Consider the following 22,347-nt stretch of genomic DNA (forward strand, 5'->3'; position numbering starts at 1 on the left):
CAAAGAAAAAATGAGATAATAAGATGTCGTGCGGCCGCAAATGCAGCCGCGCACTTCTGGGAACTGGGTTTTATAGTCTCTGGGTCTTGGCCGTTGATGGGATTACACGGTGCCAGGGGGCCAATTGGTGGGTGTGGCCCCTGCCTACTGGAAGATGGAGGATCTGGGTGGAGGATGCTCAGCCCCCGATCTGAGCAGGCTTGGAGATCTCAGCCCTGGGACCCGCATGCCTTTGTTCCTCTGCCGGTACTTTCATGCATGTGGAGAGTGGTCTCAGCATGGTGGTGGCTGGTTCTGGAGATCTTCGGCTGCCGGAGCTCTGCATGAATGAAGACTAGCAAGAAATTATCAGAAAATGGCTTTGCTTCAGATAGAGGAAAAGGTTTCCAGCAATTTAAGCTGAGCAGATGACAGATGTTAGCCAATTTAGAGAAGTAGAGAGTGTGTCATTTTTGGGTGCTTCGAAACTTTAGGTCAGATGTCCACTGGGGTGGAAGAAGACAAATTCAAATGCTGTATCTGATTGGTGGGAGTTTGAACTCATTCCCTCAAGGGTCTTTCCAAGAGTGAGTGAGTTTCAGCCAAGTGTGCATGCTATCTCCTAAATGACTTTCTCCCATGACTCTGAGCCCCTGGCTCCCTCCCTCTGGCAGCACTGTGGGTGTGAGTTGGCAGGATATTACCAAGTGTGTGCATACATGCCCTAATTCAGGGCAGCCATTTTTTGGTTGTTGCTATTATTGTTTATTTGTTTGCTTTTTATTGTTTTGGGATCATACCTGTCAGTGCTCAGGGGTTACTCCTGACTGTGCACTCAGGAATTACTCCTTGCAGTACTCAGGGGACCAGATGGGATGCCAGGAATCGAACCCGGGTCAGCTGCTTGGAAGGCAAGCACCTACCAGTTGTATTATCTCTGACCCAAGGGTAGCCATCTTTTTATGGAAGCTGCTTTTTGTTCCTACCTTTTACCATCCTTGGTCAGCCTTTACCCACCCTTAACTAAGGGGCACCAACCAAGGCTGGGTGTGTCCCATGGATGTGCTTAGAAATCTATGGCATTAAGTAATTTGTCATCCTAATAAACACATTGTGCTGTGAAGGAGGGAATTGGGCCCAGGTTACTACACTTGCATTTGTCCCAGTGGTTCCATTAGTCTTTCTCACATGATGGAGAGGAAAGACGGGCCCTGGGATCATCTAGGAAACCAGAGGGTAGAGAACAACTGCCCATAAGACAAGTAAGAAAAAGGATTCTAGAGCCAGGCATTAGCATCCAATCTCTGTTTGAATCCTAACTCTGATCTGAAAATAGGGTTGTGGAAGTTTTGCAAAGGAGCAGCAGAGGCCAAGTCAAAAAAGCCAGAAAGGTGGTGTCTGGGGTGGTTAATGTTTAGCTTCTATAACTATCAACTTCATCATTTTCACCTGCCATTGACCGCTGAAATATGATCATAAGCTAGTTCGTAAAGTAAAGGTGGAGTCTAACTTGGTGGAATCTCTGAGAATTAAGGATGAGACCTGTCACCTGGATTTTCACGAGCCTATGGCAGCTGAGACGTTGCAGTTAAATCAGGAATGGCCCCTGCAGAATGGCAGCCACCCGCCTTTGCTCCTTTGGAGAGCCTCTCACATTCCCAGTGGGGACTTAGGATCTCTCAGCAAGGCAGCCCGCCAGGCTCTCTGGCTACCTGGCCTCCATCTTGCCCCTCTGCCAGTTGTCCTTCATATAGAAAACAACTTTTTAACTGGCCACAGTCAGCTTGGATGTGCCAAGGTGCTGTTCAGCGGGTATAGACCCACTGCCATCCAACAGCAGAGAGGCATAGCCAAGCCCTGTCCTGGCTTGAACCAGGCCTTTTGTGGGTTCTCTCTTGGTCTCATGGGGGTAACAATACCCCTGCCCTCCCAGGGCTCCTACGAAGAGTGAGTTAGAGGGTGTAAAACGTTGGAAGCATGGTTGTACCTCCTTAGGACTCTTTGTTGCTGCCACCATCCAGGAGGGGATCTTGGATTATTCCCATCCATGCCTGGTATTGCCTGTGGTCAAGAGGCCCTGGTCCATTTTAGCACCCAGATGCATAAATGAGGCGATGATTTTCCTAGGCCTACGCAGGTGCCTTTGGCTCTAGAATAAGACCTGGATTTCACCTGGATCTATAGACTTTGGGTTCTGAGAGATCAGCCATGTGACTATCACTGCACCTACTGGGATGGTCTTGCCTGAGGCTGTACCCTTTTACCTTCTGGGGAGCATCATGTGTCTTGTGTGGTTGGACAGGTGTCCTCAGTAGCACTCTGGCTGCAAGTTTTATATGATTTCCAAATAAGTAGCGTGACTAGGGGAAGAGGACAGAAGTGCCAGGGGGAGATGAAGGCAGGCATTGGGCCCAGGCGTTGGGCAACTGAGATTCCAGGAGCCTGAAATGAGAAATTACAGTGGATGGTTGGCTAGATTCTTTTTCTGATTAGAACTATGAATTTAGATAACCTATGATAGATCTGTATTTTATTTTATGTATGTTTTTATGCATGCTTGCATATATTTTATTTTTGGGTCACACCCAGCAGTGCTGGGATGCTATTCCTGCCTCTATCTTCAGGGGGTTGCTCCTGTTGGTGCTTGGGTACCATGCTGTGCCAGGGACTGAACTGGGGTAAGCTACATGCAAGGCAAGTGCCTTAACCCCTGCACTATTGCTGGCCCTCATGGTAGCTCTTTAATAAATGTTGGTGATAAGTGAATGCAGGGGATTCTCCACTTCTGCAAAGTTGAATCTCAGCTTGACAACCTAATTCTCTTGAAGAAGGGGGAAGAGGAGAGCAGCCCAGGGCTCTCACCAGTTCTCTGCTCCTGCTCTGTCTCTCCTTCCTGCCCCTTGGGAAGATGTGTTGGTGAATTTTGTTCTGTGGAACCATATGGAAACTGTGAGGAAGAGCAGGGGATTCACTCCTTTACCTTGCTTATGCCTGATTTCTACAAAAGTGCTGGAAGACAAAATAGGCTGTTGCTGGGGGAGAGGGGGTGCACATTGACTGGGGCCCTGCTGGGGCAGGGTTAGGTGGGCGTTTTTTTCCTGTGCATCTCTGCAGTGACAGGACTGATGGCTTCAGTGTCCCACTGCCATTAGCAAGCGTGGAGTTTCTTGGAGGTTTGGAGCAGAAAGAGCAGGGTCCTTTGTCCCTGTTGGCTTTGGAGGCTGGGAGGACCTGATTCTGCAGCTGTCCACTGGAAACTGCTACCGAGTTCAGGGACATTGAGGAGACTGAGTGTCACCTTGGGTAGATTTCTATTAGACTTCTTTTCCTGATAGGAGCACTGTAGCACTGTCCTCCTGTTGTTCGATTTGCTCGAGTGGGCCCAGTAACGTCTCCATTGTGAGACTCATTGTTACTGTGTTTGACATATCGAATACGTCATGGGTAGCTTGCCAGGCTTTGCCATGAGGGCGAGATACTCTCGATAGCTTGCCAGGCTCTCTGATGGGGCGGAGGAATCAAACCAGGGTCAGCCATGTTGCCCGTGTAAGGCAAATGCCCTACCTGCTGTGCTATTGCTCCAGCCCTGATAGGAGAAAACAAAGAGTATTCATGACAGGACAGACAGGAGATTTCAAGAGCGAAACCGAGAGGGACTCTTGAAACTTTCTCCTCCTGGTGTCAAGCTTAGAAAGTGGTCACATAAGTGTCTGCTAGGAAGCACAGCAGGTAGGGTGTTTGTCTTGCACACAGCCGAGCCAGGTTCGATTCCTCCGTCCTCTCGGAGAGTCCGGCAAGCTACTGAGAGTATCCTGCCCACACGGCAGAGCCTGGCAAGGTCCCTGTGGTGTATTCGATATTCCAGAAACAGTAACAACAAGCCTTACAATGGAGACGTTACTGGTGCCTGCTCGAGCAAATTGATGAACAACGGGAGGACAGTGGTACAGTGCTACAGGAAGATCATCCATGAAGTAACTAGTGAGGGCTTCAGTGCCCTTTAGCCGGGTAGGCTTGCACCACTGTGATGCCAGCGCCTCTGTTCTGTGTCGGGATGCCCCAGGCTACCCGGATGCAGGATGAACGAGCAGGTTCCTTCTTGTCTGTAGGACTTAGGACTTGGACACCTAAAGTTTTCTTTCCGAATCGTGGATGGTGTTGGGTGAAGGGAAAAGTCTGACTGCTTAGATGCGCAGAGTAGCCTGACGTGTTTTCTCAGGAGGATCCGAGGAGGGAGGCCTGGAGGTTGCTAAGAGATTGTCGGATGAGGAGGAGCCTGATCAGCTCTGAGACAGGGAAGAACTGGGACCCGAACCAGGGAGAGTGTTTGTACAAGAAATGCCATGAGAAGAGAGGTTGGGCAGAGGCAGATATACTCGGCCTTGGAAGGATGTTAGGTTTGGCTCTACTGGGAAGCCAGAGGAAGGTTTTACGCAGAGGAAGATGGAAGATGGTGGGTGGACTCATGATAGATCACTTGGGAATTGTCCAAGTCCAGACAAGAGATGGTGGTGTTGAAGCTGACAGGTGCTTTTATTGTATTGAAATGGCTGGCCTTGGGGAGTGGGTGAGGAGCAAAATATGAGGTCCTAGGGATATTGTCACAGATATAGGATGTCAACTTTTCTGAGTCTTGGGAGTTTATTTTTTGGTTTGTTTTTTGAATTATACCTGTCAGTGCTGGGGGTTTCTTCTGACTTAGGGGGTTCAGATGATTCTGGGGATTTATTTAGGGGCTCCTGCAAACTAAGTATGTGCACTAGCCCTCCGACCTCTCTCCCATGCCTGAAATTCACTCTTTCTGAAGAGAACACTCCTCTTCTCAAATATGCCTTCTTGCTGGTCTTCACTATGGTCCAGAAATGAAATAAAACCTAGTTATCTATTTTTTTTTTCTTTTTGGGTCACGTCTGGCAGTGCTCAGGGGTTACTCCTGGCTCTGCACTCAGTAATTACTCCTGACGGTGCTCGGGAGACCACATGGGATGCTGGGGATTGAAGCCGGGTAGGCTGCGTAGTACAGCCCTACCCGATGTACTATAGCTACAGCCCAGTTATCTAATTTTTAAGGCAAAATTCTTTCAAAGAGATTTCTCTACTCAATGGTCTTTCAAGTAGAGACTTTAGAATTTGTATTCTTAGAAGACCTGAGTGACCTTCCATGACAGACACGTGTACATCATATCTATTTGACCTTAAGTTGCTCTTTCTCTTCCTCTCTCAGGTTGACCAGTATCTCTACCACATGCGTCTGTCAGATGAGACCCTGCAGGAGATCTCGAAGCGATTCCGCAAGGAAATGGAGAAAGGGCTTGGAGCTACCACCCACCCCACGGCTTCTGTCAAAATGCTTCCCACCTTTGTGCGGTCGACTCCAGATGGGACAGGTATCTGAGGGCCATCTCTAGGGTCTCCCCTGTGGTGCTGAGAGAAACTTGGGTAGCTTTACTCAGGGCCCCACAGAATGATGTGTCTTTGCTTCCCGAGCCTCAGAAGCCCTTTGTTTCCCATCTACTGTAGTCGAAAAGACAATTTTGCTCATTTTGGGATTTTCTGGCACCTCAGAGAGCACACAGGGATGACGACGAACAGCTTCCATTGCATAAGACAGCCATAAGCCACCGACCATAGCATTTACTGCCTGGATCGTCCGACTGGTACATTCCATGGGTTTGCTGGAGGAGCAGTGTGGTACACATTGTCCTAGATTGTCTCTTGAAATCCCGTGAAAATGAGAAGTTCAAATAAACATGGGGAGAATTTGAAGAGCCCCAGTGAACAGCGAGGCTTTAAGGGCTCAGGAATTGAACACCGAGGACCAGGCAGACTCAGTCAGACACAGAATGTGCACCTGGGAATATTGAAGCTGGAGGGAAAGGTTGTACTGACTGGGGCTGGAACAGCAAGGCCTTACAGACACGCCCAAAGCTGTTTTTTTCTTTAGGAAACATTTGGGGTGGGGATTGGGGGGATGGCTCAAGGGCTTGAGTTCCTGTGGGAGCTCTTAGAATGGCTCAGGGGGAATGAAAGCCTGAGCACTGCTGAATGTGTCCCCCACCGCCCCCCCCCCCCCCCCCCCAGAGGAAACATTGGGAGTAACTGAAAAGTTTTCAGGGGTATGAGCAAAGGTGCCCTTCTTCAGCAGTCATGGCAGCTTACAGGACAAAAGAGGGGGCCCTAGTGGGATGTGCTGGATGTAAGGGGAGAGCCTTTATATATGCCCTGGGACAGGATGTGCAGTTCCCCAGTTATGTGGGAGGTGGAATGCCACAGAGAGGGAACACAAGTGTGTCAGCCCTTTCACCGAACAGCCCTTCAGGGTGTTCCCTCAGCGCAGTCTCATGGAATCCACCCTCCTCCACCCGCGCCCCTTCCCCTCAGCCCCCCCCCCCCATTTTATTTTTTAATTTAATTTTATTTTTTTCCCCCATGGCGTATTTGATATGCCAAACACAGTAACAACAAGTCTCACAATGGAGACGTTACTGGGCCCGCTTGAGCAAATCAATGAACAACAGGAAGACAGTGCTACAGTGCTTTTTTTTTTTTTTTTTTTTTTTGCTTTTTGGGTCACACGATGCCCAGGAGTCCTGGCTCTGCACTCAGGAATTACTCCTGGCGGTGCTAGGGAGACCATATGGGATTCCGGGGATCAAACCCTGGTCAGTTGCATGCAAGGCAGTTGCATGCAAGGCAAATGTACTATCACTCCGCCCCGCTCCTCTCCTCCTCCTCAACCCCCATTTTAGACATGAGGAGCCTGTGGGGCCTAGGAAGCAGGAAGGGAGGAGAAAGGCCTGAGGGGTTGCTGCAGGCAGGGGAAGAACCAGGAGGCTGGAGCCTGAGGCCTGGAGAGAGGAGAGAGTGCGAACCTGGTCCCTGAGGACATCTTCAGAGAGGCCACGGGATGAGGGGGACAGACGTATGAGCCAGAGAGGCCGTGTGCAGGTGCCACCTGCCTGCTGTGTCTTTGAGACTTTCCTGCGGGCGAGCCTCGAGGGACCAGGGCTGTCTTGAAACTTGGCACCGTTCTGTGATGCCTAAAGTAAATCTGTGTTTGCCCAAGTCGCAGGACGCTGAGTGGACCCAATGTGTTGGGTGTGACCTTGCTTAGGATTGTTGCCCACGTGTTTGCCTCAGAGGCCTCCCGTGTAACCCTCAGATGCCCTCCGGATTGGCATGTGGCCTGCGCCTGCCGCTCCCTCTGACTGGGTACCACGCCCGCCTCTTCCTTTCGGTTTGACATTCTCACCCCTTTACTAGCTCCTCCAGGCCAGAGGTCTGCCTTTACTTCAGGCGCTAGTCCTGTCACATGCCCTGGCTCTTGACCTCAGCTCTTCTTGTGGACTAAAAGGTTTTCTGAGCACCTGCTCATTCATTGCTCACAGAACCCTTGAAGGGAGCCACAGGTTCATCTACCTTGTTTTATTTTAAAAGATGAGGAATTCGAAGACTAGATTTGCTCGAGCAGGCCCAGTAACGTCTCCATTGGAGATTTTGTTGTTACTGTGTCTGGCATATCGAATACGTCACGGGGAGCTTGCCAGGCTCTGCCATGGGGGCGAGATACTCTCGGTAGCTTACCGGGCTCTCCGAGAGGGGCGGAGGAATCGAACTCGGGTTGGCCATGTTGGCTGCGTGCAAGGCAAACCGCTGTGCTATCGCTCCAGCCCTTCGAAGACTAGAATGGTCAATTATTTGCCCAGGGCCAGGAAAGTAATGAGAGGCTGAATCAGGATTCAAGCTCCTCTTAGATGCCAAAGGTTAGCATTGAGACTGAAAATACCATCCATTGTGTATTTTCCGTGTGTGTATGTCTTCGTGCCCAGGAACACACAGCACAGGCTCAAATTAAAGTGCTTTGAAATGGTCTAGGGGCTGTATTATGGCCAGTATTCTAGGCAGGTGAATTGGCTGGTTGGGGGAGAAGTAGGTATGAAGCAGGCTTTTCAAAATTTTCTTTGCCTTCCTGGATTGAGAAGGTACGGCAGCCTCCTCTTCAAGTTTGCCATCAGGCTCTGTGTGGTACTTAGCCTCTTTCTCCGACCTCTGACCAGAGTTCTGGGAGCCTGTGTCTCCCCTCTGCCCCAGTTTGGAGCAAGCAAGTCTGGCTCGTGGCTCCCTTGAATGTGAGTGCCCTGAAGGAGGACAGGAGTCAGCCTGCAGTTTTCTGAGGCAGATGGTGTAGGACAAGACTGGTCTGCCTACCTTCCTGTCTTCCTGTCACAAGACTTTGGTGCTACCAGAGTGCTTCTTTGCAAACCCAAATCTTGTGGTATTGATGGCGATATGTCTGGTGAACACTGTGTATTGGAACGTTCCTTTTGCTTATGCAGAGCAGTTGCCCTCGGGAGTGGTGACAGCCAGGCTGTTGGAAACCTGGCCCTCAGCCCTGCATTTCTCGCTGGCTGGGGGTTCATGGTTTACTTCTCCACTCTGCTCTTGGGCACTCAGCCTTTTCTCTTTTATAAAATAAGGTGGATCTGACAATCTCAATCTGTCTTGGTTATGTTCTAGAATATTTCCCAGGTTCTTGGAAATAGTGTAACAAGTGCAACATCCTTAATGTCCATCCTCTGGGCACAGTGCAGAATACAGTCATGACTGAGTCATTATAAAGTATGAGATTGATTTCTATTCATGTGCTCTAAACTCACTTATGATATACTCATAGACAGGTGTGTGAAGGGTCAAGGACATAACTATACCATCAATAGTGGTGATCCTGGCACACAAGGTTGGCAATAACTAGTAAAGTTGAAAATACATGGGTGTGGCAGCTCAGCAAATTTTACTTCCAATTCTCTCTTGAACAAACTTTCATAGGAACCCAAAGAGACATCTCCAAGAATGTTTGCTGTCTAGTTGTTCAAAATGATGGCAACATGATAAAAAGTTTATGGAATACCCATATGATGAGTATTATACAGCTCTTTGCAAAACCAGATACATGAAAAAACATGAATGAAGAAAGTTACATGAGACAGAATTCTTAACAGTTGAATGAAAAATAAAATATCTCACAAAACAATTGCTTACGGATGCACATGGTCATAAAATCATTTTTGAATATTAATTACGAAGGTTGGAGATATAGGTCAGTGGTAGGTAGACCACTTGCATTGCGTGTGTGAGAGATCCAGGGTTTAATTCTTAGAATCACAAAAAAAAAAAAAACAACAAAGTAATACTAGAGAATGTACATCAGCTGGCAATAGGGGTTGTATCTGGAGAGAGAGAAAGGAAGATGGAGCTTGGGAGGGAAACATGGAGGAATGTGACTAAAAGTAGGCAAAATCAAGGCTTTCCATTTTATGTTTTAGATGGGGGAGGGAGAGGGAGGAGACAAGGGGGAAGAGAAAGAGAGAGAGGGGAAGGGGGAGAGGGAGAGAGAGATGCAAGTGCTCAACTGAGTACAGACTTTGGGTACAAGAGGCCTGGATTTGATCCTTCACACAGTATGGTTTCCCAAGCACTTCTGGAAGTGACCCACAGACACAGATATGGGAGCAGGCCCTGAGTACTGCTTGGGTGTGGCCCCCAAACCAAGCAAACTAATAAACCTAAATCAATTTGATGTTTTGTCTATTAGGGAGTGGGCTGAGTTACGACATGTTGCTGTGCGGATTGACAAATGTTCAGTAGATAAAGTCTGCCTATCCGAAAGAAAACTCTCAGGAGGGGGCAGGTGGCTCAGTAGTACTGTGTGTGCTTCCCAGGCAAGAGTCTCCTGGGTTTGATACCCGGTACTGCAAAAAAGGAAAAGAGATCAAAGAAGAGTTGCCTTGGTTATTGGCATCTGAGGGCTGAGAGGAGCTGCAGTTGTGGGTGTGGACTGTACTTCTCTTAGATGTTGTCACAAAGCTCAGACCCTTGCTGGTACAAGTCACAGACTTTGTTACACTGGGCCCTGTGAGGGCTTCGGTTTCTCTTCCATAGAAACCTGGAGTTCTATGTTCTAGCCGTGTCTACTCAATGTTAACCTATGCAGAATCTTTCTCAGTCCTTCCCAGAATTACTTTTCAAATCTAGGAAATTAAAACTGATTCAAATCTCTGGTCATCAGGGAACCAATTCTTAAATAATCACTTTCCAACGTTTCAAAACTATGCACTATATGCTCACACAGCATTGGGAAAGACGAGTAAGGAGAGTCTGCTAAAATCTCAGGGCTGGGATGAATGGAGACATTACTGGCGCCTGCTTGAGTAAACCAATGAACAACTGAATGACAGTAACAGTGACAGTGATACTCGCACCCTATACATATTATGCACATTATGCATATATCACATCATATGAATCAACATGCATATAAATATTTATATGCAACAGCAGAAAGGTTTCAGGAACCATGTTTATTCTTGAAATGTGATACTATCAGATCTTTCACACACAGACAGACACACACACACACACACACACATACACGATTACAATTGGAACACACCAAAGTTTTTTGATGTGTGTTTTGGAAAGCTGCTGTCTTATCTGCTCCTTACCTAGTCTTGTTCTAAAGAGGCCTTTGTGAAACTGACCGTTTCTTTTTGTTTGGGGGCTATTCCTGGCTGTGCTCAGGGGCTACTTCTAGCAATGCTTGGGGGACCACAGGTACTGCAGGAGATCAAGCTGAGGCCAGCCACACGCAAGGCAACCACTTGACTCCTTGTCTCTTAGGCTCCTGCCTGCTTCTGGGTAGGGATGAGGGGAAAGGGATGAGATCAAAATCCTAGGAGTGTTTATTTAAAAAAATTGGGGGGGTACACCTGACTCAGAGCTCAGAGATTTAACCCAGAAGTTTTCAGGGGGTGGGCAGAGCAATAGCAAAGCAGATAGGGCATTTGCCTTGAACGCGGCCAACCTGGGTTTGATCCCCGGCATCCCATATGGTCCCCCAAGCACTGCCAGGAGTAATTCCTGAGTGCAGAGCCAGGAATAACCCCTGAGCATTGCTGGGTGTGACCCAAAAAGCAAAAAAAAAAAAGTTTTCAGGGGGCCACACAGTGCCAGGAGTTGAATCTGGGCTTCCCACATAAAAAGCATGTTCTCCAGCCTTTGAGTTCTCTCTCTGGGTGCGGAATTCTACGTTTAAATGGGGTTAAATTCATGTGGTATTTTCAAATTAATATTTTGCTGTGTACCCCCATTTTCTCACTTTCAAAAAAAGAGCAGAATCATGGGACTGGCTATGTAAGAATTATGGGGAATATCCAATTACAAATCCAATGTAACCTTCTTGTGTGGGCTAACACAATAGTCCCATGTAGAAGCCACAATTCACCAACTAAGAGAACGCATGAATATGCCAGGTCCTAGAGCTTTTGTCTTTTGGAGAGAGCAGGTAGAGCAGGTGTGAGCATTCAAGACCCTACATTTTGTCCCTGTTCTCTTTTATAAGATTCCAGCTCTCTAATGGTGATCAAAGTCCTGGTAGGAAATACGTGAGCCATTTTAAGTATTGGGCGTTCATTTATGATGGAGGTGTCTTACACCAAGGGGAATGAAGTCATGGCTTGCATGAGTGTTAGTAATCACTGAGTGACTATTGGTAGTCACTGAACCTCAGGGGGGCTGCTTCTGGGAACTACTTCTGTGAACTACTTCTGTGAACTACACTTCACAGACTAAGTGGGCCCTGGAGGTTGGAGAAATGCAGCTGGTGTAGATAAAAATTATGTATATGGTTCAAGAATATCTTACTCAGATGACTTAGTTTGGTCTATGATAGGGCATGTAAAATAATTTTTTTCCCTTTGAGTCCATCTTTTAAAAGTTGAAAGGCTTATATAATGAATATTCACATTCCTTCTAGACTCAGTATTCTGTTAGATTTAGTTTATCATTGTTTGCTATGAGCATTTTTTTTTTAATTTTGGATTTTGGGCCACCCTTGATGGTTCTCAGGGATTACTCCTAGGTCTGTGCTCAGGGGTTACATCTGGTGGTGCTTGGGGAACATTTGTGGTATTGGAGATGGAACGGGGTTGGCTGCATACACAGCGAGCATCTCACCTCCTACACTATCTTTCTGGCCCTAAGAACAGATTTCAAAGACCTCTTTGTGCACATGTTTTTCATTTCATTTTCTTGAATAAACCACTGGAAATAAATTTCTGGGGTTATAGTTTAGTGTCAGGTTTTGGGGGAGGTTTTTGGTTTTAGGTTTTGGGCCTCTTCTGGCTGTGCTCAGGGATCACTCCTGGCTGATTCACGGGACCATATAGGGTGCTGGGTTGGTCGCATGCAAGGCAAGCACTTTATTGGCTGTACTATCACTCCAGATCAGTTTAGTGTAAGTTTAATTTATAAGAAACATCTAGACTTTCCCCAAAGTGTATAGCATGTCAACCAACAATGTATGAGAGTTCTTGCCCATAGCCTCACCCTCACCAATTTTTTTTGTCTGACCCTACCTCACTCCAGCCTAGCTTGGCTTTAAAGAAAGTTTTCATTTTTATCTGCCAGGAATTTTACTATCTTAACTTCCGTAGACAGCCTGCACCTCAGCCATGGCTAAACGTGTGACTCTGGTACCAGCCTCAGCTACAGAAATGACAGAGGCCCACCACGTAATTTTTAGAGGAAATGCAAAAATAATTGACACTATTTTATGAGTTCCCATGATGTCTATACTAGGCCCTTTGTATAAAGAGTCTGTTTCACTTTCTATACACACTCTTAGAATGCCCTGTTTGTTTCTGGACCCAACCTGGTGGGGCTCAGAGACTGCTCCTGGCTCAGTGCTGGGCTTCCTCCCAGCAAACGTTAACAGAGACATTCCTCATTGAAAATCAAGGGAGCCTAAAAAAGAATTGATTTAGTGTTTACCACGGTTACCTTTGCTGAGTTGATAATAGAGTTGTGGAATTTTAGCCAAGTTAAACTCGATTTTATGGCAACAAAATGTATAGATTGCATGGGTTCATGTTTGTGGAACATAAATTTCTAGAACAAGTTGGATTATTATCTTTTTAAAATTGATCAGAAGTGTGATTTAGCTTTGTAGCATAGTAACCATCGCCTTAAGTATGACCCAACTGAAAACCTGCAGATATTCCAGATGCATGTTCCAGTTTAGAAATCGGGTCTTTTTGTGGTATTTTTTTTATCACTCTCTTTGGCAGAGTGAGATGAGACATTTTATTGAATTGAGGTGTCTTTGATGCTTCCCTACTTCCCTAAGTTGTGAATTATTTTTACGGTGACTATATCTCCATACTATAGCCAACCCCAGAGAGTATGGAATGATGAGGGTGGTGAGGATATTGATGTTGATTCAAAATTGAAGGCTTATTAAATCTCATGTACTGTGCTAAACACTGTTTTGAGCTTTCTGATTCATTCTCATAGCTACCTAAAACAGCATTGAGATCTCTGTTTTGTAGAAAAAGAAAACTGACTATAGAGAAATTAGGCGCTTTATTTACTCAAGTCACATTGTGAGAGGAAGGTTTGCTTTGAATCCAGGCAACTGGATGCCAGTGCCTGGGCCCTCAGGCACAAACATGTGGCACACCTTATACTCGCATGCCCCCCTTGTTCCCACCCCAGCACAATGCACTAACTCTGATCACTATCTTAGGCTTAGATGTTCAGTTCCTTTTGCATTTAGTGTCTCCACCCAGTCATAGTTAGGGTGTTGGCCCTCCGTGGGACAGTCTTATGCCACACCTTGCAGAGTGAAAATTTCCTGGGGAGATAAGAAGATGAAATGATTGTGGAGTGACACTGGGTCATACAATGCAAGCCTATGATGTGATAGAGACATTGGGCTGGTGATAGGTTGCTTGGAGCCTGGTAAAACCCTCCGAGAGGTCCTTATCGCAGTTGCTCAGCACTATCTCAACAGCCGGACAGTGGAGACCTCGATCAATAGCTGGCACGCACAAGTTAATCAGTGCACTGGTGGTGCCTACCATATAAACTAGATGATTGTATCCAGAAGGAACCCTATATTGCAGCAAGACCTTAGTAAACATTTACATGTTCCTGGCATTGGGCCAAACCCTGTAAGCATTTGTTGCATTGAGAGAGAGAGAGAGAGAGAGAGAGAGAGAGAGAGAGAGAGTTTGGTTTGGAACCCATCTGGCAATGCTCATGAGCTCCTTGCTTGGGGATTGCTCCAAGGGTTGCTTCCTATTGTGTTCAGGGTACCATGCAGTCAAACCCAGAGATCAAACCTCAACCCAGGCCTCCTGCAGGCAAAGCATGCACTCCAGCCCTTGTTGCGTTGGATTGGGGTGGAGGTGGGGGGTGATGTGGGGAGCTGAAAAGAGCCTCCCAAGCAGTGCTTAAAGGGTTCTGGCGCCACTCTGACCAATTTTGGCCAATTGGGCTGTTTGATTAATATGAGGGCTGAGGTGTGGTGGATAGGGCTCTGTTTGGGCCCTGTGGTACCAGGGATTACCAGGGCCATCCCAGGGGTGCATGTAGAGCTTGGGATTTCCGGTCATGCACATGCAAGGTTTGTGTCCTAACCCCTGTATTATCCAGCCCTGAATGTTGGCCACAAACTGTGCGTGTGCGTGCACACATATGCCCGCATGTATCCGTCTCTGTCCCTGCATCCTGGGAGGAGGTGCTGGCTGGGAAGTTGATACTTTTCCCTTTTAACAGATGATGAAAATCTGAATTCAAATAATTTGCCCCAAATCACATAGCTGATCCATATTAAAATGAGATTTGAACCCAGGACTGCCTGCCTGGGGAATCTTAACACTTTGAGCACCTCCACAGTGCTGAAACATAGTCTTGCTTGAGCTCTTTGAAGAGTGGCTCCTTCATCTGTGTAGCCTGTGTAACACCTTTCCCTGACTACCTCTTGATTTGAGCCAAAGAAACACATCCAAGAGCTGGAAACGCAAAGGACTAAACAATGATTGGCATTCTGGAGGCCTGAGTTTGATCTTTGCCACCACATGGACCGTGAGCACTGCCATGTGTGCCCTCTCCCCCCAAGAAACATTTCCAGAGTAAAAATCTTAGGTCCGTGCTTTCCCCATGGTGTTTGGGGGCATTTGGAAGGGGGACATTTGAATGTGTTGATGTGCTCTAGGTCTCTCCCATCAGTTGGAGTGGTTTTATTGAAAAATTATCCCCCTATTTCCATATTTCGCATTTGTGGGTAGGGCATTTGCCTTGCACGAGGCCAACCCGGCTGATCTGAGTTCGATTCCTCCACCCCTCTCAGAGAGCCCGGCAAGCTACCGAGAATATCTCGCCCACACAGCAAAGCCTGGCAAGCTACCCATGACGTATTCAATATGCCAAACACAGTAAAAACAAGTCTCACAATAGAGACATTACTGGGCCCGCTCGAGCAAATGGATGAACAATGGGAGGACAATGCTACAGCGCTATGGTGCTTGGTGCCTATTGCTTAAAATGATTTGAAAACGTTGGGACGAAAGAGATAGACAGTGTTGGAGTTAAGGTGCTTGCTTTGCATGTGGCCAAGCCTGGGCCAGTCCCAGCACTGCATGTGATCCCCCTGAGTACTGCCAGGAGCACAGGGCTCAGAGCCAGGAGTAGCTCCTTAGCACTCCTGGGTATCTCCCACTCTATGATGATGATGTCGATGATAATGATAGGATTTGAGGACTGGCTGACTTAGATAGATGATCCCAGATACCATGTGATGGGACGTGTCTAATGGCATGGAGTCATCTCTGTTTCTAAGCTAGTGAGGTGGAGACTGGTGTCGGAGTGGAGTAGCTGGGGTCCGAAGCCGTCTGAAGGAGTGGTGGTTCCAGGTAAACACGTGCTTTGGAACCTGTGTCGGCCAATGCCAAAGGTCGTTTTGCCGGATTATCTGCCCAGGACCTGGGGATTTATCTTTAGTCATCCTCTCAGTTGGGATTCATGCCACACATTCTTAGAGCACTTCATTGTGTGGGCTTGCAGGCACTGGAGAATGAAAGGATTAACAGGAACCTCCTCCTCCCCTCAACCGGGAACCTCCTGTCCCCTAGAACCTTAAGCTGAGAGAGCTTTCAGAATGTCCTGTGTACTTGTGTGACATAACACCATCACCAAATTCCCGGGGCTCCTAGAAATGTTTCTGCTCAAGTAGGGTAGGTTGGCAGGAGTTTTTGAGGTTACTGAATTTATAGAGACAATTCAGGATTCAGAGGGGAAATAATGGACACGTGTCTTAGATCTACCTTATCGGTCAAAGCTACATACATGCCTTGGGCAATGGGTGACGGTGCAGAACTGCTGGCCCTGGGGTGACCAGCTGTCATGGTTTGCTTAGGACTTTCCCATTTTAAACACTGCAACTCCCATGTTGATCCTGGAGTCAGGGTGTTTGCCCACCCAGCAATCCACCCCTTTATCGCTACTTCACAACAGTGTTCTAACAATCTGCTGTGGCTTTTGATCCCACTGGTCTGCAGTGCTACTGGCATCATTTTGAAAACAGAACTAACCTTCTGCTTAGAAAACAAAGTCAGGGCTGGAGAGAGAGTGCAGGAGGGAAGGAATTCATTGCTTTGTGTGTTGCTGTATTGGCTGCAATCCTGATTTGAATCCCCAGAACGACATATGATCCCCTCAGCACCTACAGGGCTTATTCTTGGCCAGGAATAGCCCCTGTGCACTGCTAGGGGTGGCCCATGCCCCAAATAAATACAAATAAAAAATCAAGGAAACAAGTCCTTGGCATTGGCTTATGTTGCAAGCTGGTAGCCAGAGCGGTTCTAGGTTGTGGCTGCTCTGAAGGTGCTGGTCCCCGAACACACCATAAACTCCACACCTCTTTATCTTCGCCTTCTCTGCTTGACAAAATTGTACTCATTTGTAACCAGGTAGGCCACTTCCGCTTTTAAGCACTTACCTTCAGTGCAAGGGCACTCAGTGCTGCTTAAAAATACAAAACCATGGAGGCTGAAGTGATAGAACTGCGTTTGCCTTGCACACAACTGACCCGAGTTTGGTCCCCAACAACCCATGTGATCCCCTGACCTTGCCAGGGGTGATCCCTGAAAAAACAGCCAGGGATCTGAGCACTGACAGAAAATTTGCCTTGAATACATGAAGCCCCTGTATTACCGAGTGTGTGATATGCATTCTGCAACTAAGTCTGTAACGACAGCAATAAAGAGGTTGGGAAGGGAAGGAGATAAATAAGAACTGATGGAAAACAATACCATAAAACCAATTCTGTTGGCAAGTTTGCAGAGTGCCAGATCAGAGGAGCAGGTGGCCAAGTATTTTTGATTAGAGGCAAGTGATTAAAGTGGTGAGTCATGAAAAATAGACCCTCTTGGAAAACTCAACTGGCCCCTGCGTTCCACCCTGGGAACCTGTAAGGGCTTCATAAGGTCCCAGCCACCGGTTCCTCCGTGATTTTTGAACAGCACTGGAATTGTGACTCGCTCCATTATATCTCTGATGTCACCGCAGCTAATGTGTCGGTCACTCTCATGTTCACACTGCCCATCCAAAGTCATTTTTTTGTCCTCTGCTGTTCCCTGTGCCAGGTGAGTTCCCAGGAGAAACAAAAACCCTTTTATCTCTTTGACCTTCTGTGTCTGATAAGCACTCCGGGAAAATGGGCAGCAGGGTTGTCTGGGATGGGAAGTGCGTCAGCAAACACCCTCTGCCAGCAAGAGCAGCTCCAGTCTAAACTGTTGGGCCGTTTAAGGGAGGGCCGCATGAGCTAATGTCCTGCCACCACTTCCCCTAAACGGTGGGCCAGTCTCACTTTCTTGAGAACTTTCTCTTTTATCAGTGGGTTAATACTCCTCTTGCCCGTTTTTGGAGTGAGACACTTCACTGGACACTTCATGAGACCCTTCAGCACAGAGAGCCAAGAGAATGTCCGGTATTCTTTATGCCAGTGCACCGGTACGGTGGCCACTGAGAAAGCCTGCACCAGCAAGCTCTGGCCTGTCCTGGGTTCATTTGAGGGAAACAGATGGGTATGGTCCCTCCCACTCACGTTGAGGAGTCCCTGGCAGTCCAATAAGTTCCTGGGGATGGGCTGTAATTACTGACAAAGATTAGGGTGTCTTTGCTCTCCCTTTTGCCAATTTATAGCTTATTTGCTCTCACCCCGGATTCTGTGCCAAGTATTCCTTAGTTTCCAGAAACCCAAGCTAAGAGAGAGCCTTAAGGGATGTGGGCGTGGTGCTGGGGGAGGGTGGGGACAGGCACAAGCTTTGGGATGGGAGAAATTTGGGTTCAAATCCAGTCATTTACCCCTGCATGACCTCAACAAACTTGACTCAACTTCTGAGACACAGTGTCACTTCCGCTGCCACCCGGGCCGGGTTGGAGACCATGGTTCACCTCTGGGGTTATGCTCTGAGCATTATTAGTAATGAATTCTTTGAGAATTTAAGACTTTTTCTTGAGTAGCCTCCTTACTCAGTGCAGCAGAAAGCTTGGCTAGAAAGCCAGACCTGAATTTGAATGCTGGTTTCAATTACTTGACCTCAGCTTTGATTTTCTCATCCAGAAAATTGGGTTCTAAAGCCTCCCAGACTTGTGGAGGATTAATGAGACAATGTTTATAAACGAAGTGGCCCTTACTGAACAAAACATAGCTTCTGTTCTGTTAAAACTGTCTCCACATTAGGCGGCCAGTCAACTAAATGAGAAAATAGAATCTGAATTTGGGTTTCAAATAAACCTATAGTGAAAACTCGCTTTCTTTATTTTAACCACAGCAGTGAGCACACTTAGGAAGAATTGAAGAGATTTAGAAAACTGATGGAGTCTTCTTCAGACTTCCTAGAGACACAACATGAAAGCCACAAATTGTATTTTGATGACAATTAAGTATTGTTTAAAAATTAAACATTGCTTGCGGGCTAAAAGCAACATGAACAGCATTAAAAGACAAACATCCAGTTGAGAAAAAAAATTAACTACAAATATATGACCAACAAAATGATTTTCAAGCAACTCTTAGTTTTTTATTTTTTATTTTATTTTCATTTCATTTTTCATCATTTCATCATCCTGTTAATCGTCGATTGCCTCGAGCAGGCCCCAGTAACGTCTCTTTCATCCTAGCCCTGAGATTACATTCAGGGCTCTTTAGGAGAATGAGACCCATCATTGTTACTGGTATTTGGCATATTTGGTAGGCCACGGGGAGTTTGCCAGACTCTGCCCTGTGGGCAGGCTACATTCGACAGCCTGCAAGTTTGTCCAAAGTAGGAATGAGATAATAAGATGTCGCGCGGCCGCATTTGCGGCCGCGCGGTTCCGGGATCTGGATTTTATAGTCTCTGAGTCTTATTTTATTTTATTTTATTTATTTATGTATTTAAAATAATGAAATACATTGATTAAGCTGATTGAATTGGGCAGGATGAACTCCACATTATTTTTTAATTTTATTGTATCACCGTGAGATAGTTACAAAGCTTTGATGTTTGAGATTCAGCCATACAATGCTGGAACACCCGTCCCTCCACCAGTACCCATTTCCCATGACCGATGTCCCCAGTATGCTCTCCCCACCACATCGCAGTCCTCACTCTGCCTCTATGGCAGACAATTTCTCCAATACTCTCTCTAATTTTGGGCATTATGTTTTGCTCGAATTTTCCCACCACCATTCAAGAGTACCTGCCAGGGGCAGATGCTAGATAATGTATTTTCCGTAGCTCATTTTGAATATCATGAGAGCTCTCGTGGCTGCGATTGTAAATGTAAGTTTCTAGTTTTATGAATGGTGGGGTTCCACAGACACTAATCCATTTTGGGATTCAACTGGGAGTCTCTGGGCCAGGGCTCTTGATACGCTAAAATGGTGTCCTGAGGCAAATTGTGGATGTGACAGCCAGTCTGTTGCACAGGCTTGGAGCCGGGGAGGGACAGCCTAGGTCCACTGCTGCCATGTGGCCTGGAGATTTAGTCCTGAACACGCATACGTGGGCCTTCCTTGTGGAAGCTCTTAGTCACCGGGATTCCATCTGGAGTAGGCGGGGAGACTGCACCTGTTCCATCTGAGGTGCCTCAGTTATATTGGCTCTGTATGGGGCCTGGAGAGATCTCTGGTGCTGTGGTGTCTTCTGGGACTCGCTGCTGTGTGTCTGGACCAGGGCTGTTGGTGTGCTAAGATGGCGCCCAGGGGCAAATAGTGGGCATGACAGCCAGTCTTCTGGGCGGGCAGGGATCCAGGGAACTCTGAAGTTTTTATTTTTTTTATTTATTTTTTTAATTTATTTATTTATTTATTTTTATTAGTGAAACACCATGAGGTATAGTTGTAGATTTACAATTTTTGTGCTTGGGTTTCGATTATACAATGATCAGATACACATCCCTCCACCAGTGCCCATTTTCCACCACCATGGATAATATCCCCCCCACCCCCATCCCCTCATCCCCCCCTGCCTCTGTGGCAGGGCAATCCCCTGTGTTTCTGAAGTTTTTAGATTTTCCTAATTTTCAAGCAACTCTTAGGTTACTAAAAAATAATAAATATTATTTTTCCCTTTTTTGGCTTTGAAAAAAATTATTTTTTAAAAAAAATTTTATTGAACCATCATGACTGGTGACACTGGTGCTGGTTTTGTTCTGGGGTCATACCTGGCTGTGTTCAGGTGTTCCTCCTGGCTCTGCGCTTAGGGATCACTCCTGGGCCGGGCTCAAGGGGATCATATGTGGTGTTGAGTATTGAACCTAGGTCAGCCATCACAAGTACCCTATTTACTGTGCTATTGCTCTGGCCAGAAAACAATAATTTGTTTTATGAAAATGATGAATTTTTAAAAAGATACGAATAGAAAATTTATAGAAAAATTATTCAAAAGACAAAAATTTTTTGGTTTTGTGCCACACCTGGCTGTGGCTCAGAATTTCTTTTAGAGGGGCTTGGGGGACCCCATATAGGGGTCTGGAGATTGAACCTGGATTGACTGTATGCAAGGCAAGTGCCCTACCCACTGTGCTATCGCTTCAGCCCAGGCAGGCAACATTTTGAATGTCAAACATTACACAAATGGACAAAAGAAAGTGTAAACTATAAGGAAGTGTTGTGATTGATTGAAATACAACTTCAGTCTGGTGGGAGTGAAACCCACCTGCTGTTTGTGCGGAAGTTAATGAAGACACCAAGGAAGATAAACTGGCAATATCTTCCTAATTCAAACACAGAATCAGTGATCCAAATGTCTTTTCTTGGAACGTGCGTATTAACCGCTTCCACTGTCTTTTTAGGGCACCCAGGAAAAGTGAATTTTCCTGACTTTTGGGATATGGAGAAGAGAGATGTGCTTTACTTTTTTCATCTTGTACTGCTCGAAGTTTAAAAAAAAACCCAGATGTTTATATTTTTATATTTTATCAGATGTTTATATTTTGTTTTTATTTTTCAAAGTTAAAATTGTTTTCTGGAACAAAACCCCATGCCTAACCAAAAAAAAAAAAATTAAGTTCCACAGTTGATGCTCAGACATTTTCTTTACCAAATTCACCACCGTTGAATGGTATGAATTGTCTTGCCTCAAATGCCAACCAACTAAATTCATTTTTAGGATATCTCTGCATTGGAAGTCCTTTGCCACGAGGCTGAGTAATTTCTTAACAAACTTGGGGTTGACATGTTCTCTGTTCCAGACCATGCCTAATCAATCTGGCTATCTATCCAAGATCCTTCTTCTTCATACACTCTGTACTTGTAGAAAGCTCTGGAAAGGTTCACAGAAGAGGTAGGACTTGAATCATGAGTAAAAATCAAGAAGGATTGGAGACTAAGAACTTGGAAAGGAGGAAACACATAATCAAAGGAATAATCCCAGTGACAACAGCAGTTGTTCATTGCTGGATTATGATGTGCCTATATATCCATGGATAGCACGTCTGGGTTCCGGGAAAGACTCACAATTCCTGGGAGAAATCAATATTATGGGCCTCAGTCTAAAGGTGAGGTGAGATGCTCAATGAAGTCACAGGTAGTAAAACAGCTGAGCTAGAATTCAAAAGACAGCTTCTTGTCCCTCCCTCCCTCCCTCCCTCCCTCCCTTCCTCCCTCCCTCCCTCCCCCCCCCTCCCTCCCTCCCTCCCTCCCCCCCTCCCTCCCTCCCTTCCTTCCTGCCTTCCTTCCTTCCTGCCTGCCTGCCTTCCTGCCTTCCTTCTTTCTTACCCCCCTTCCTGCCTGCCTCCCTGCTCTTCCTTCATTCCTCCCTGCCCTTCCTTCCTTCCTTCCTTCCTTCCTTCCTTCCTTCCTTCCTGCCTGCCTGCCTGCCTTCATTCCTTCCTTCCTTCCTGCCTGCCTTCCATTCTGCCTGCCTGCCTTCCTTCCTTCCTTCCTTCCTTCCTTCCTTCCTTCCTTCCTTCCTTCCTTCCTTCCTGCCTTCCTGCCTTCCTGCCTTCCTGCCTTCCTGCCTTCCTGCCTTCCTGCCTTCC

The 22,347-nt window shown here is 46.6% G+C and overlaps 1 protein-coding gene across 1 annotated transcript in view; it reads left to right on the forward strand.

Moving 5' to 3' along the window:
• Positions 1–22,347, forward strand: part of HK2 (hexokinase 2) — a 74,909-nt gene that overhangs the window by 20,750 nt on the left and 31,812 nt on the right. Inside the window, exon 2 of the mRNA XM_056114778.1 lies at positions 5,204–5,366. Within this exon, the coding sequence (XP_055970753.1) occupies positions 5,204–5,366 (163 nt within the window). The remainder of the gene's footprint in view (positions 1–5,203; positions 5,367–22,347) is intronic.

Source organism: Sorex fumeus, unplaced genomic scaffold (assembly GCF_029834395.1).
Source record: "Sorex fumeus unplaced genomic scaffold, SorFum_2.1 ptg000003l, whole genome shotgun sequence".
NCBI classification, from domain to species: Eukaryota; Metazoa; Chordata; class Mammalia; order Eulipotyphla; family Soricidae; genus Sorex; species Sorex fumeus.